General features: G+C 42.5%; 2 protein-coding genes across 2 annotated transcripts; one reads left to right on the top strand and one right to left on the bottom strand.

The window, feature by feature from the left end:
- Positions 1-412: 412 nt before the first annotated feature.
- hsp90ab1 (heat shock protein 90, alpha (cytosolic), class B member 1) lies at positions 413-5441 on the bottom strand. The gene is made up of 12 exons (XM_077510736.1): positions 5273-5441; positions 4191-4325; positions 3906-4112; positions 3476-3635; positions 3261-3394; positions 2867-3184; positions 2618-2783; positions 2337-2527; positions 2096-2243; positions 1741-2009; positions 1092-1425; positions 413-967 (listed from the first exon to the last, which is right to left on the bottom strand). The coding sequence occupies exons 2-12, from the start codon at positions 4323-4325 to the stop codon at positions 849-851; spliced, it is 2181 nt and encodes a 726-aa protein (XP_077366862.1). The 5' UTR covers positions 5273-5441; the 3' UTR covers positions 413-848.
- Positions 5442-7081: 1640 nt separating this feature from the next.
- Positions 7082-15873, top strand: rbm25b (RNA binding motif protein 25b). Its single transcript, XM_077510735.1, has 17 exons — positions 7082-7249; positions 7650-7750; positions 7850-8055; positions 8185-8242; positions 8400-8560; positions 8648-8830; positions 8906-8989; positions 11462-11715; positions 12065-12182; positions 12253-12342; positions 12670-12743; positions 13162-13312; positions 13452-13887; positions 13954-14234; positions 15106-15204; positions 15287-15334; positions 15402-15873. Exons 2-17 carry the CDS (start codon positions 7672-7674, stop codon positions 15492-15494), a joined length of 2415 nt encoding a protein of 804 aa, XP_077366861.1. The 5' UTR covers positions 7082-7249; positions 7650-7671; the 3' UTR covers positions 15495-15873.
- Positions 15874-16438: the final 565 nt, after the last annotated feature.

The raw sequence follows: 16438 nt of genomic DNA, 5'->3' as shown, positions 1-16438 counted from the left end.
ATTTGACTCAGTGTAGCTAAAAATGTTAGCTCAAATGTGCAGGTTGGTAACTAGTTTCCTCATTGCAATAACTAAAATGAATAAGCTCAAGGACACTCCCACAGAGGCGAGGTCATTTCCACCACCTCTGCAGCTGTACAGTGTGAGAAAATGCAAAACTCAAGGGAACTAGTGACATTTTCAGATGATTGTACAGTTTCCCATTTCAAATGTCAAGCTGTGAAAAAAGGTCTTTTAAAAGCCAATGTACTCAACCATGATCAAAAGGATAACTTCAGTCACACTCAATTTGACTTAATTTTTGTCCCCCCAGTTGCAACATACATTCAAGGTGACTGCCCTCAAACAGTACAAGATGCCCACCTAGTGGCTAATAGAGGAATAGCACAATCAAGTGAAGAGAAAAGCCAGACCGAGTTCAGTATTTATTGCAGGTTTAATTTTTTGCAAAACAATACTTGAATACAGACAAGCCTGGACTCAGGCAAAGGAATCTTAGTCAGTCCTCTTTCTCCATGCAGCATGCAGTGTTGCCCATGATCAGAACTCACCCAAACCGTCACCAGACCTGATAATGGAATGTACCATTCCCATGTTTACTCCATTTTAAAACTCAGTGCAACAGGGTACTCAATAAAACAAAATGTGCGGTTACCACCAACTTTACAGCAAAAACAAACTGCTTCTCTTTAAAAAGGAGGGTCTTGCAGATAAACGCTCTACAACAAGAGCAACACTGGTCCACCAAACGACATGAATGATTATTTTTTAAAGTTACTGCAGTTTAAAGGATGAACAATAGAAACGTGAGACCGAGTGATAGAAATCTGGAAGGGGGAGGGGGCTGTTTAATCGACTTCTTCCATGCGTGAAGCGTCATCCTCGCCGTCGCCTTCTAGTGGAGGGATCTCATCTGGGGCAGATGTGGAAGTGGTCTCCTCTGTGGGGACGTCGTCATCGTCGATACCTGAGGGACAAAGCAAGCACGAGTTGGGAGATATTCAAACAAAAGCAAAATCTATATCTGGTGTCGAGTCTAAAATCTGGCTTGTCTGGAACGCAACTCCCACCATCACTCTGCATGTTCTTACCAAGTCCGAGTTTGATCATTCTGTAGATGCGGTTGGAGTGGGTCTGGGGGTCGTCCAGGGAGAAGCCGGAGGACAGCAAGGCGGTCTCGAACAGCAGGATGACCAGGTCCTTGACAGCCTTGTCGTTCTTGTCGGCCTCGGCCTTCTGCCGCAGGGTCTCCACGATGGGGTGCTCGGGGTTGATCTCCAGGTGCTTCTTGGCCATCATGTAGCCCATGGTGGAGTTGTCCCGGAGGGCCTGGGCCTTCATGATCCTCTCCATGTTGGCCGTCCAGCCGTACGTGCTGGTCACGATGCAGCAGGGCGACGACACCAGGCGGTTGGAAACGGTCACCTGGGCGGGGAGGATGATGGCACTTCAGGTATGCGATTTTCAAAACAGCAAGACTTATCAGGGTAAGTCGCATCCACTTTGGTAATTGCTTGATTTCATGTTCTTATGTAAAACCAAAATGTTCAACCCAGGCAATGTTAAGCAACATTCACAAGTTAGGTTGTCAAACAGCATTCGGAACTCATCAAAACGCCGCAGGATGGACTCACCAGATTACAAGTAATGTTCAATTAGGAACCTGTTGTAACAAAACTGCAGTTGAAGTCCAAATGCTTCAGCAAACGTAAAATTTGTCACAATTCTGTCGGTTCCTACCTTCTCCACTTTCTTGTCCAGGATCTCCTTCATGAGCTTGCAGAGGTTCTCAAACTTGGCCTTGTCCTCCTCCATCTTTTTCTTCTCCTCCTCATCCTCTGGGAGCTCCAGGCCTTCCTTGGTGACGGACACCAGGCTCTTGCCATCAAACTCCTTCAGTTGCTGCACACAGTACTCGTCGATGGGCTCCGTCATGTACAGGACCTCGAAGCCGCGTTTGCGAACGCGCTCCACGAAGGCAGAGTTGGCCACCTGGTCCTTGCTCTCACCTTTGGAAGAATTCATTTCAAGTTAAAAAAAAAATATCAGAATCAAGCCTCAAAATATGATCTTTAAGCCTTAGCGGAAGACTGACCAGTGATGTAGTAGATGGACTTCTGGTTCTCCTTCATGCGGGTGAGGTATTCTGTGAGGGAGGTGGTCTCATCTCCGGACTGAGAGCTGTGGTAGCGGAGCAACTCTGACAGCTTCTTACGGTTTTGGGAGTCCTCATGGATGCCCAGCTAAAGACAAATAACCCATTTTGTCAAAAACCTCACTACTACTTAAAAATCGCCCACAATTTATATTCATTTAACATTTTTTGACTAGCTAACCTTGATGTTCTTGGAGAAGCCTTCATAGAACTTCTTGTAGTTCTCCTTGTCCTCGGCCAGTTCTGCAAAGAGCTCGAGACACTTCTTGACGATGTTCTTGCGGATGACCTTCAGGATCTTGCTTTGCTGCAGCATTTCTCTGGAGATGTTGAGGGGAAGGTCCTCAGAGTCCACCACGCCACGGACAAAGTCTGCCGGGGAACACAAATGGACATTCTGTCCCTCAAAAACCCGAATGGCCCAGTCAACCCCTGTGATGCTCGTTCGAAGAGCAAACTTACTGAGGTACTCTGGGATGAGCTCTTCACAGTTGTCCATGATGAAGACTCTCCTAACGTACAGTTTGATGTTGTTCTTCTTTTTCTTGTTCTCAAAGAGGTCGAAAGGCGCACGGCGAGGAATGAAGAGCAAGGCCCGGAACTCGAGCTGACCCTCCACCGAGAAATGCTGCAAGGAGCACACGACCAACACTTTATTTCCAAGTCTCATGCAAGGGAACTCGTGAAAAATAAATTGGCAGCGATCATTACCTTCACAGCCAGGTGATCCTCCCAGTCGTTGGTCAGACTCTTGTAGAACTCGCCGTACTCCTCGTTTGTGATGTCATCGGGGTTCCTGGTCCAGATGGGCTTGGTCTTATTGAGCTCCTCCTGGTCGATGTACTTCTCCTTGATCTTCTTTTTCTTCTTCTTGTCCTTGTCTTTGGCCTCATCTTCCTCATCCTCGTCGACGTCTTCGATCTTGGGCATGTCCTCGCCTTCCTCCTTCTCCTCCTTCTCTTCCTTCTCCTCAGCCTTTTCCTCCTCGGCCTCATCGTCGCTGATCTCCTTGTCGCGCTCCTTCTCCACCTAGCCGCCACATTAGCCGGTTCAATTTAGAGTGTGGCGTCACTTAATATGCGCAAAACAAGCTAGCAATACTTACAAAGAGGGTGATGGGGTAGCCAATGAACTGTGAGTGCTTCTTGACAATTTCCTTCACTCTCTTCTCCTCGATGTACTCTGTCTGGTCCTCCTTCAAATGCAGGATGATCTTTGTTCCGCGGCCAATCGGTTCTCCTGCAGAGAGTTGCACAACCATGAATTCACCACGTTCCAACGAGTTTCTTACTCCAGCGCGCCACGATTTGGACAACGCACCATTGTCGACGGCGACTGTGAAGGAGCCACCGGCGGAGGACTCCCAGGCGTACTGCTCGTCGTCATTGTGCTTGGTGATGACGACCACTTTCTCGGCAACAAGGTAGGCGGAGTAGAAACCGACACCAAACTGACCAATCATGGAGATGTCAGCTCCAGCCTGGAAGAAAAATGAAAGTAAAATTTAATTTGCGTTAAAAAGTGCTAACTTAGGGGTCTTAAAATCGGGTTTTATACGCAAGTTTACATGAACTTACAAAAGTTAAATATTGCCAATATTCAAGATTTGAAAATTGCTGGATTTAAAATTTCCTTTATGTCTACATCCACAATGACCAGTTAAGACTAATATAACTCAAAAGTTGAGCTTTCATCTGAAATTTAATTGGTCTAACATTTTATCAATACATAACAAATTTATTTTATTTACCTGCAGGGCCTCCATGAAGGCCTTTGTGCCAGACTTGGCGATGGTTCCCAAGTTGTTGATCAGGTCAGCCTTGGTCATGCCAATGCCAGTGTCGATGATGGTGAGGGTGCGGTCGACTTTGTTGGGAATGATGTCAATCTTCAGATCCTTGCCGCTGTCCAGCTTGGTCGGGTCAGTCAAGCTTTCGTAGCGAATTTTGTCCAAAGCCTGATGGAATTAAAACGGCAACGTTACCGCGCCAATGAATTCACCCAACTCTGAACTCTCAAGACCTGTCAGACTTACATCAGAGGCATTGGAGATCAACTCCCTGAGGAAGATCTCCTTGTTGGAGTAGAAGGTGTTGATGATCAGGGACATCAACTGAGCAATCTCTGCCTGGAAGGCAAAGGTCTCAGTCTCTTGCATTTCTTCAGGCATCTGCACAATGAAGAGAAAGTGTTAAATTTAATTCATATGAGTTTTCATAATACTAAAAAAATAATGAAATAGTATAAACTTAATGTATGCAGTAAAGCATAGTTCAAAAGGTTTCTTAAACTTTTAAAGGCAGTCGCCCGTGTGCTGCAGATGGCGGAAGTAGTCTCTAACCAACATGGCGGCCACAGACAATGGCTCCCGGCAAGCACGTGCTTACACAGAAAAACTCCAAATAAACCATTTTATCCCCCAACGACACGAGATGCGTGGCCACGGTTCACCGACAACACGCACAATTTAAAGTGTTCATGTCGTTGAGCAGGTACAGTTAACCGGAAGCCACACAAAAGCACGGATATCGTAAAGTCGACACATACGCCACATTTTCTTTTTAGTAGCGTCTTTTTTTTTTCTTTTCTTTTTTTGTAATTCGACACAGCGTTCCTTAAACGACTGATTGAAATTTAACATCAATTTGACTAACAATCGACACAGACGGTTGAGGATTTACAATTATGCAAATTACTGTTAACATTTATGAAAAAATGACAATTGCTGATTTTAATAACGTAAGTGTCGCCATTTTGATTAATTGAGCGTTTCCATTATGACCTTCCAGTGAGCTAAAATATTAGCTAAATATCACGACCATCGTCAAAACCACCCCACCTGCTTTTATGCAATCAAACCTCTACCCAACCTCGAGCTGCATTGCTGCATCCTTAACACAGCCAGACAATGCGTCAAAACGCCAAATAAACAACATATGACAGCATATCGCGCATATTTATTACCATTTAAGACAGAAATAAGACTTAGACAAACGATGCTCATGTTATCGTCGTGACTCTGGGGACTCGCATCACATTGGCACGAAAAACGTCGCAAATCCGAAAAATAATTATGTCACACTAACAACGACCACGATCGAAAGTGTGTGCACCAACCTTGTTTGTTGTGTTGGCTTTTCTTGAATAAAATGCAAACAAGTAAATGTCCCCCTCTGCTCTCTGATTGCTGGGAAAAAGAAAAGGACTTCCTTTCAATAGACCGGAATCTTTATACACATGAGTTTCGACTATGTGCAACTCGTATCCATCCGCGGTGCGCTATGTGCCATTGAATGTGTACATGTCTTTTTCGTTATGTTTTACAGAGAAAAGTCATAGAGAAAGGACTTTAGTGCTTCTTTGTACATGCACGCAAAATAATATAAAATTAACTCACATGTACATATGACGTGTTGAAATTTTTAAAGGCCGAGAACCAACGTATATGGGATATTTTACATCATGTTGACGTGCAATTTAGTACTTATTAAAGTACGTCTGCTTTGAAATTATACTAACTATATAATACTGTAATAATATTGATTATCTTCAGTACGCCTACATATAACCTTGTGCAGTTGTGCACAGTCATACGTGTTGCATGTATTGCTGCCATCTTGTGGCAGCACGAATGATTTAGCATTCGAGACCGTTTTATGAGGGCATACTAGTCCTTAAATATTTTCGACGCACATTATCGAAATAAACATGTTTTAATTATCAAAAGAAATTTACTCAAAGTTAATTTGTCATAACGTTGTTTATATCGGAATACATCGACAAAAACACCAGGGCCTTTTTAATCGGACGCAGGGATACTGGGAATGAAGAGGTTGTGCTGCGTTTCTTCCAGCACTTTCTAGAATGAAAAAAAAACAAAAAAACAAAACCCGCGCCTGAAGTGACGTCACAAATCTTGTCAACTGCAGCCCTCGCTACACAGCTGCCACAAACTAATAATACAAACACCATGGCAACCTTGTGCTCCATTTTTGTTTTGAGTGCAAGGATACAACAGCAAAAAAGACAATATCTGATTAATTAATGCTTCAATAAATGTCCTAAATAGCTCAAAACATCAAATGACTTAATTTATTTCCTGTTTGATTACTGTATTTTAATGTTTTTCAGCGAACATTGTTTTAAGTGTCATTAGATACTAAACTTGAATTCATTATGAATTTTTAAAATACCATAGGAAATACTCACGGTGCACTCAAAACTTTTCTCTACAGATGGGCAAATATCGTTCTAATTAAGGTGCACAATTTGTTTTTATAGAACGAACAGCGCAACACTTGTTTTGCAGCACCGTTAAAGGGCGGACAAAAAACGCGTGTATCTGTGACGTAATTCTTTAATGATTGCGTATAAAAATTACGTATGATCTTTGTTTTGATGCGAACATGTAAACTGATTATGCCAAAAATATTTAGTTAAAGCATACGATTGTGTTTGTTGGCATTCCGGTGGACATCCATGTTGATTTTTATTTTTTATTTTTTTGAACAATGTAATATATACAATCGAAATTTCAAGCCACAATGTCAACAACAAATAACAATCAACAAAAAAATAAAATCATGCAATGGCATCCATGTTGATTTTCTGAACGACGACTAATCAAATGACGTCACAAACATCCTCGAATCCACACTTCCGGGCGCATGTAATGCTTCAATTTCCCAATTTAAATGTTTTTTAAAATGGCCATTAATGAACAAGTATTTCCCAGCTCTGCGGCTGACCTTTTATTGTACATAAACATGCACAAACATCACAGACTACGACATAATACATTTATAAGCGTGTTTAGCCTACTCGGCCACGCGAGGTTTGTTCGATTTGTTCAAATACAATTGCTGCTCTCCGTTGAGTAGTAAAAGGAACTAATTGTAGCTCCGCCCGCCGGCCACATTCCTGAATAACAACCACGCGCTCCTGCTCTGCTTCTCGATATGTGCTTGCGTTTGTGTAATAGCGGGCCGGCAGCTATTTAGTGTGCTAATCCAGATTTAACAGTTTTTGAAAGCCTTATACATTTAAAGCCAACTTTTAGTCGTGTTAGTACATTAAGGCACGGAATATTTCGGGGTAGGTATATGCTTGTTGTCTTCTATTGGGCTATTTTCAAACGCCAGACTGGCAACGTTTATTAGCAGATAGTAGCTTAGCCTATTTATCCATGCCAGGTAATATCGCGTGGTTATGGTCGCTTCACCTTTTGATTGGCCTCGCCGCAGTCGAGTTCGTTCTTGTTATGACCACTTTTGTAAAGAAATACGAAAGCTGAAAGAGACGCGATGTCTGCTTTCACTCAAGCATTGGACTTTGACACCTAACTACTGGTTTATTTCCCTAGCACGATTCGCAACTGTTAGCTTGTGATTCTGGGTCTTTGAACGACGACAGTAAACAGTAAAGTTTCAGTGGTCGTTTAAGTTTCATTGTTCAATATTCTGAGTAAAACATTTTTGTCACTATTCCACATCAGGTCGGTCCGAGTTAGACCCACGATGTCATTCCCCCCACATTTAAACCGGCCACTGTTACCCCCTCCTGGGTTACCCCCTCAGTATGCTGGCTTCCCTGCAGGTAAGACCCCAAAGGATTCACATGCTTGTACTGAATCAATTACAGCATTTACATAACAATGTTAAATACAGACAGTAATGCACTGCTTTGTTATTGCAGGAGCGCCGATGATCCCAGTTCACATGGGCATCATGACGCCCAGCCCTGTAATAGTGTCGTCTCTGCCTGTGGTCAGCAAACCTCCGGTCCATAGGAAGGACGCTCTCCTGCGAACCAAAGATGAAGAGGCTGGCCCCACAACCACAGTGTTTGTGGGAAACATCTCTGAAAAAGCCTCAGACATGCTCATCCGACAGCTGCTAGCGGTAATCGAGGGGTTTTATGATTTATTCATTAATAACAATGCCATCTGACCTATGTATGTACTGTATATGGCTGCATTTGATGTTGTGAAACTCATTTGTTCTTGGGGTCTGTTTGTGTCATTGTTACAGAAGTGTGGAATAGTTTTGAGCTGGAAAAGAGTTCAGGGAGCCTCAGGCAAGCTACAAGGTAATGATGAATTTTCTACCCCCCACCACCACCCCAACTTTTAAGGATATGGAAATTGGCAAACTTTTACTGATACAAAAGCTTTATCAGGCTGTGTTTTAAGTAACATGTCAGTCAGCTGGACTTTTTAAATATTATTCCGTTCATCTCTTGGCAGCATTTGGGTTTTGTGAGTACAAAGAACCAGAGTCCACGCTACGAGCTCTGCGGCTGCTTCACGACATGCACATTGGGGACAAAAACCTTCTTGTCAGAGTGGATCCTAAAACTGAAGCACAACTAGATGAGTGGAAGGCTAAGAAGAAGAGTGCTAATGGGGTAGGAATGTTGTTGTCTTATTGTAATCTTGTTGTTGTTGTATTAAATGATGCTTCAGTTTTTACTTTAAGATGTCTTTATTACCAGAAACCAGACGCAGAAAATGGAGAAGATCAAGAGGAGGTTTTGGATGAGGAGACCAAGAAAAAGGATCAGGTCGTCCAAGGTGCCATTGATGGCTTGATGAGGGAATACGCTGAAGAGCTCAGCGCGCCTTCACCGGATGAAGACTCCCTGCGGCGAAAAAGAAGAAAGGACCGAAAAGATGAGGTGCGACAAGCCCATCTTGAAGACTTCTAGCGTAAAAAACAATGCACCGAATGACATATTTGCTTGAATCCACAGGATGACTTGAACACAATCGATATGGAGGATGACAAGAGAGACCTGATTACCAGAGAGATTAGTAAATTTCGAGACACTCACAAGGTAAAATCACCTTTTTGATCCTCGAATTGACATTACAGGTTGTTTGGACAGCAGCTGATCATGTAGCTTGCACACTCACAAACAGTTGACACATTTGACCAATATTCAGGAATTGGATGGCACTAATTTGCTTCACACTTATGCAACATTTCATCTTTAATGTTGAGCCACCTCCAAAGAATTGTGTAGTGAATCTATTTAGCAGTGACATATAGATTTTGCATTTTTTACACACACACAAACAATGCATGGAGACGATGAAAAGTTACTTAAAAGCTAATCTATTGATTAAACCCCACCATTATGATAGTGATCATATGGTGACTAAAGCAAGATGAATCTCAGAGCTTTGGAAAAAGTTTCGAGGATAGGATGTAAGTATGAGCCTTCCTTTATTTTCTATATCAACTGGGTGCCCCCCTCTTGAGGTCTCGCAGGGGGGCAACTGCACTGCACTTTGGCCCCGTTTGACCAACCTTCTCGCCAACATCTTGTGCCCATTAGTGGCAACCCCGACGGCCGAAGAGTGCGTGAGCCTTTGCGAGTCTTCTGTAAACTGTTGTTTTAATCATGACGCTTATGTTGAAAGCACAAACCTATTTGTAACCGCCGCAGTCACTGTGGCCGTAGTCTTGAATATGATGACTAAGTACGGGCTCATGAGAGAGGGGGGTGCCCTTCTTCACAGCAGCACAGTGATCTGAAGACTTTGAAGGTACGTGCCTCTGCATGTGGTGACGTTTTGAGGTGTTTCCATCGTTTGTCTGTCAGTGCCTGGCTCGCTCTGCCTTAGTGTTAAAGTTAAACTGAGCATGCAAGTCGAGGTTTCAAGCTGATAGAATCTCAGCCTTGACATTTTAGGAGGGCTGATTTTGTTTTTTTTGTTAAGTGATTTGCCTAAATCAGTCGTTGAAACCAAGAAAGTTGAAAAGACCATTAAAACATGACATATTTGGTGTACTGTTATCTTACCAACTAGTTACCAATGGCATTCATTAATCAACTGTGAAAAGTACTGGATAGAGGTAAGATGTACGTTTTTACATGATTATGATTATTATACGGCATCTCAAGTTAGTGAACACCAGGGTTGTTTATTTACTGAAGTTTAGAAAGTAGCAGACATTTAATTGGTAAGCTGTTCAATTAGTAAACAATCAATGCAAATAAATGACTATAGTTTATATTTTATTGAATTGCTGTACGAAGTATTATGAAATCAGGGCTGGGCGATATGGCAAAAAAATAAAATCTCCAAATATATATTTTTTTCTATTTCTTTCTCTGATTCAGGACGATTATGTTTTTAATCGAATAAACCCAACAAACATTTTGTAAAGCTTTCATTTATTCAAAAATAATTCCTGTGCAAAATGTTCAGACAACAATAATGTATCCTAATTCTAAATCAGTTTTAAAATAAACCTAACATTAGTAGTTTATGCTAAAATGCCACAAATAAGTGTTGTAAACTATTAACATGTCTTGTAAACGACACACCCATCCAGCGTTCTGCCACTTATGCAAAATTACAACTCACAATGTTAACTTATTTTTCTGAGTTAGATTATTGTTCCTGTATTCCAGAGAGGTAAGTAGTATACAGTAAGCAGATTCTGGTGTGATATCACGAAAATAATAGCAAATGTGTTGCTACAGCAACTTCCAGTGTTTATCCGTGCTAGCGCTGCATTAGACCCAAGGCTTGTCCATCACAGCTTGGCAGCAGATCGTGTGTCACTCATTCTGGATGCTGCTTTCTTGAGTAACCAGATTCCCATCAAAAGCCTTGTGTGTAATGCTGTTAAAGGCAGAGTTGATTTGTGTATTTTTATATATATGTGTGTGTGTGTGCTCGTGTGCGTCTGGGGGTCGCCAAGAGCTGCCGTAGACTTCTGCAAGGGGGTAAGACAGTTTCTACAATACTTTTCATTGATCTGTGCAGAAATGTTCCTGATTTTATCAGAATGCAAAATGAAATAAAAAAAAGTGTAGATGATGCTGAAGTAAACCAAAAAAAAAAAGAACATAACGTGTATACCGTGTAACCTGCTTTCCTCCCAGGCCTAACTGTTAAAAGGCTTATAGGGGCAGCGAAGGGCTGAGTCCATAGTTCATCACCTGTAAGTCCCGAACAACAAGTTCAAGCAAAGACTGACGTCTGTTCTTTGTTTTTGTATTTCCTTGTGCTGAGAGAGGCACGCTTAAGCTTTTTCTATTGCGGCGCCTTTTTTTTTTTTCTCCCCCCTTGTTGTTTCTCGTATGTATTTTGTAGTTACGTCTACTCTAAATTTTATACTGTCTATAGCGCAAGTAAGCTTGAGGATTTGTAGCCGTTTGCATGGACGAGTAAGCGCATACGAAAACTCGTCTGTCGTCGCAGTCTGGAAACGTCTTAAGCAAGTTGAGTGCAAACGCTCGCCTCACTCCGACCAGCTCCTCTAAACCTCGCTGTGCTTTCCTCCCCTGCAGAAAAGGGAGGAGGAGAAGGACAAGCGGGAGAAGGAGCGCCTGGAGTTTGAGCGGGAGAAGCACGAGCGGGAGAAGGAGCGCGAGCGCGAAAGGGAGCGGAGAGACCGCGAGAAGGAGAAGGAGCGCGAGAGGGAACGGGAGAGGGAGCGAGAGCGCGAGCGCGACCGAGACAAAGACCGCGAGCGCAGGACCAGAGAGCGAGAGTGGCAGAGGGACCGAAGCCGAGACAAGAGTATTGCTCGCAGCCACTCCAGGTAAGGTGAAAAGTTCGCTTTTAAACGCATGGGCAGGAAACAACGATGATTTATTTCATGATTTAAATAAGGGTTAAACCTTATTAAATGAGGGTAACCAGTGCTCCCTCAAAGCCAACAAAAGTGAGTACACCCCTCAGTGAAAATGCCCAAAGTAACTGAAAATACAGCCATTAATAGTGATGGTCAGTTACCATTGCTGCACTTCTAATGTGAAGGATACGTGGTTTGTGTCAAATCTGTTGGCCCCAATTGCCTACCTTTCCTGATGGCAAGCTACGCCTCTGAGTTCACCCCGACGTGAAAATGCCCAGTGTTAATGTTTAGCCACCATTATTGCTTGCCACAGGGAGAAGAGTCGGGACCAAGAGCGCGAAAAGAAACGAGAGCAAGACGACGAAGATGACGTGCACGAACGCAGGAGGCTGGAGAGGAAGCTCCGAGACAAAGAAGCGGCCTATCAGGAGGTAGAAATGGACTCGAGATGATGCTTCTTTGGTTGTTGTCGTGGCTCACCTGGCACCATTTTGTTCATAGCGCTTAAAAAACTGGGAGCTCAGGGAGAGGAAGAAGGCGCGGGATTATGCCAAAGATGCCGAGAGAGAAGACGAGCGCCGGCGAGAGATGGTGAGAGGGATTTTGTTACTCGGCTCTGCTGAAATCAAAATGTCTACTTGGGTCTTTCTCCTTCTCCCCTCGGAAAATCCGTTCAGTGATTATAGCCCACCTGGATACTTTGGATTCCCGGTTAATCGGTGCCATGCAGTTGTGTGCCACAAGAGGTCGCAATTTAGTCAAATCAAATAGCTGACACTGATTTTCAAAAAGTCATTTGGTGATGAATCATCCCAACACTCGTTGAAGTTTTTTGTATTTGCTCTTATTTCACATTCTTCTCCCTGGCATGATGCTTTTGGAAAATGCTAGCAATTTTTTTTTTGCCATTTCTGTCAGGGGAAGGAAGGCAAACGGCTAAAAGAGTTCCTGGCAGACTACGACGATGACAGAGATGACCCCAAATACTACTGGTAGGTGTCATGAAAGTCAACAGAGTAAGTCTCATAATCACCAGTGAGCACAATTTCAAGTGAGACCATTTTGAATTTTATTTTCTTAAGTATTTTGTTTTTTTGGTTCATTATTATTATTATTTTTTTAAATAAAGCTCTATAAACACCACAAAAGTATTGTGGGGACATTTTCTGTTTTATTTATTTATTTTTGGGGGATTTTACTCTTTCAGGAGTTTTTTTTTATATTATTTGTAATAATACTAAAATGATTTTAATTTAATTAAAAAAAAATTGATTTTTTTTAAACTCAAACAATCCATGACCTACATTTACATTTGGGTGGCAGACATGGAGCAAAAAAAAAAAAAAAAACGAAAAAAAAAAAACTGCAGTCATTGTTCTGAAGCATGTCACTGCTCTATGCGGCCACTAGGGGCAGCGCACTGCAGAAGCGCCTCCGCGACCGAGAGAAGGAGGAGGAGGCGGATGAGCGCGACAGGAAGAGAGAAAGGGAGGAGCTGGAGAAAATCCGACAGCGGCTGCTCGACGAGGGACACCCGGACCCGGACGCGGAGCTGCGCAGGGTAAAACGCTCATCTCTCACATCATCTCACTTCACCGCGTGCGAGAGAATCTGCGAGTGAGCGCGCGCGGGTGCTGCCGCCGAAGGTCACGTTGATCCATGTCACTCGTGTTCTCCTCCGGCGCATCCTATTGGTCCAGATGGAGGAGGAAGAGGAGGAGCGTTATAGACGGCCTCCCGTCGTCCAAGAGCCGGAGCCCGAGGAGCCCCGGGAGCAGCGGCACAGGGCCCACCGAGCGGACCGCAGGGAGAACCACGGCGGCCGCTACGACCGACCGGAGCACCGTCCGCACCCCGCCCGCTTGGAGGCAGAGGAAGTCGAGGAGGGCGAAGACGACGATTACGACGATGAGGAAGCGGAGGAGGAAGACAACCCCGAAGTCAAACCCTGCCTCAAGCCCACCATGAGGCCCATCACAGCGGCGCCCTCGGTGTCGTCGGCCAGCGGCAACGCCTCACCCGACACGCCCGGCAACGAGTCGCCGTGCGGCATCATCATCCCGCACGAGAACTCGCCCCCCAACAAGCTGCCCGAGGACGAGAACCGACCCAAGATTGGACTCAGCCTCAAACTGGGTGAGTTGACAAATCGGCGAGGAAAGCCAGCGGAAGGAAATGAACATGTGCGTTTCCCCAACGCAGGTGCGAGCGGAAGTCCCGGTCAGCCCAACGCGGGCAAGCGGAAGAAGCTGCCCGTCGACAGCGTCTTCGGCAAGTTCGACGACGAGGAGGCGGAGGAGCAGCCGCGCAAGAGGAAGCTGGTGCCGCTGGACTACGACGAGGACAAGAGCCTGGCGGCGGACAGCGCCAAGGGGCCCAACTCGGAGGAGAAGCGCAAACACATCAAGAGCCTCATCGAAAAGATTCCCACCGCCAAGCCCGATTTGTTCTCGTACCCGCTGGATTGGTCCATGGTGGACACAGTAAGCTTGGGCCATGCAATTCATCCAAATTCAATTATGATTTCAATCATGACACGCCACAATTACAAAATCAACATCGTAAAAAAAAAAAAAAAAAAATGTTTTTAATTTAAATTTATACATTTGCACCTTTTTTAAGTTATAAAATTAAATTTAATACATTTTGTTTCATCCAAAAGGAACTTGCATAATTAGTGTTTATTTATTTATTTATTCATTTATTTATTTTTTTAACATTTAAACATTTTCTTGTTTTGCACCAAAAAATAAATCATCGGGCTTTTATTTTGTTTTGACTTTATTATATTTATTAGTTTATATTATTTTATTTTTAAATGCTTTGTTTTATTTAGTTTAGTATCTATATATATATTCTAATGTATTTATCCAATGGAAGATTGAGGGAAGAACAGTGACTAAATATTGTAGGGCTGTGCAATTAATCGAAATTCCATTTCAATTATTGCACTCCACAATTCTAAAATCATTTTAATCATAAAAAAAGATTAATAGTAATTTTTTAGTTGTTTGAATTTATACATGTGCACCTTTTTCAATTTAAAAATATTGTTTATGTTTAGTTTGTTTTGTACCAAAAAATAAGTGCCAACATAAATAAATATATATTATGAATATATATTAGAAATTCTATTTTGTCCAAAAGGAACTGACATAATTGTATCTATTTTTTAATTGGTCTTAATATTTTTAAATGCTTAGAACATTTTCTTGTTTTGTACCAAAAAATAAATAATCTTTTGAATAATCAGGATTATTATTTTTCCCATAATAAAGCAGCCCTACGGTAAGCAGGAAGTAAAAAGTACTTACTTCATGATAGTCACGCCGTGACATGCTTGTTATTCCGCAGGCGCTAATGGAACGACACGTGAGGCCGTGGATCAATAAAAAGATCATCGAGTACATCGGAGAGGAGGAGCCAACATTAGTGGACTTTGTCTGCTCCAAGGTATCAATCTCGTACCTTGGGTGACTTAAGCACCAGATGTCTCGTGGATGGCACTCGTCTCACGCTTGTGTCTCCTCCGTAGGTGATGGCTCACGGCACCCCGCAGGGCATCTTGGACGACGTCGCTATGGTGAGTCATTTTCATGGGCGGACATTTTTTGTTTTGCATCAAATTAATTATTGGCAACTTTTTGTAGGTTCTTGATGAAGAGGCTGAAGTGTTCATCGTAAAGATGTGGCGGTTACTCATCTATGAAACTGAAGCCAAGAAGATTGGTTTGGTAAAATAACTCCAAATGATGGAATTATTTTTTTTTTTTTTTTTTTTTTTTTAAATCATAATGTATCATAAATTTAGGAGAGTCATTGCTCACCATCTTGGTTGTAAATGTCATTCTTTGGTTAAAAAAATAATCCTTCCAATGACCATTTGCTTGTTTTTAAAAGCTTACTTGAATTTTTAGTTGTGGGCAAATGAATAGAGCAGGGTTGCCTTCAACGTGTCCTTCTAAATGTGGTTAGCTTAATTTAACACCTGCAGCTAAATGGATTTCATGTCACCTCAAGACATTTGTTAAAACTACTACAGGACAATGTTACAGTTAAGATACTCTCCATTTCTTTTTTGTATTGGTGAACATTTCAATAAAAATGATTTGTTTTATACTACTGGTAGTTTTTGTTGACTTTGTCAAGCCCCCAATTTCGTGATGGCTTAAATGTGTTGATTTTGTGAAATGAGATTTCTGACACAGATCTTTTTATTTTATTTATTTTTTTAAATAATGCCAAGCGAACAGACAAAAGTAGATCCTACTGGTGAACACCCAGTGGGTAAATGTTAATTTTTTATTTTTTTTATTTTTTTATTTTTTTTTATTATTTTTTTTAAATTGTCACCTGCTCGGATCTTGACAGCCTGTGGAGTGAGTCGCCGGTTGATGTTGTCAATAAGCACGGCCTGCTCTTCTTCTGTCCAGTCCAGGTCACACATGATGGAAGGATCACTGCATCAACGCAACACATCCAATTAATAAGTCGCATGTTCCCAATCTGTTAACGTAATAATTGTGAGTACTTTTTGTGTGGGAATACACTTGAGCTGTTGCTGTTTGCAATTTCTGTCAAAAGTATGTAAGGATGGCTGATTTCACATTTTTTTTGGACAGTGTTAATCCTTTTGTTCTAAGATTTTATGTAATATGGTCACAATTATGATATGGATTTTTTTCTG

This window comes from Festucalex cinctus, chromosome 21 (assembly GCF_051991245.1).
Source record: "Festucalex cinctus isolate MCC-2025b chromosome 21, RoL_Fcin_1.0, whole genome shotgun sequence".
Taxonomy (NCBI): Eukaryota; Metazoa; Chordata; class Actinopteri; order Syngnathiformes; family Syngnathidae; genus Festucalex; species Festucalex cinctus.
The sequence above is the reverse complement of the archived record's forward strand: the minus strand, read 5'-3'. Positions and strand labels throughout refer to the sequence as shown.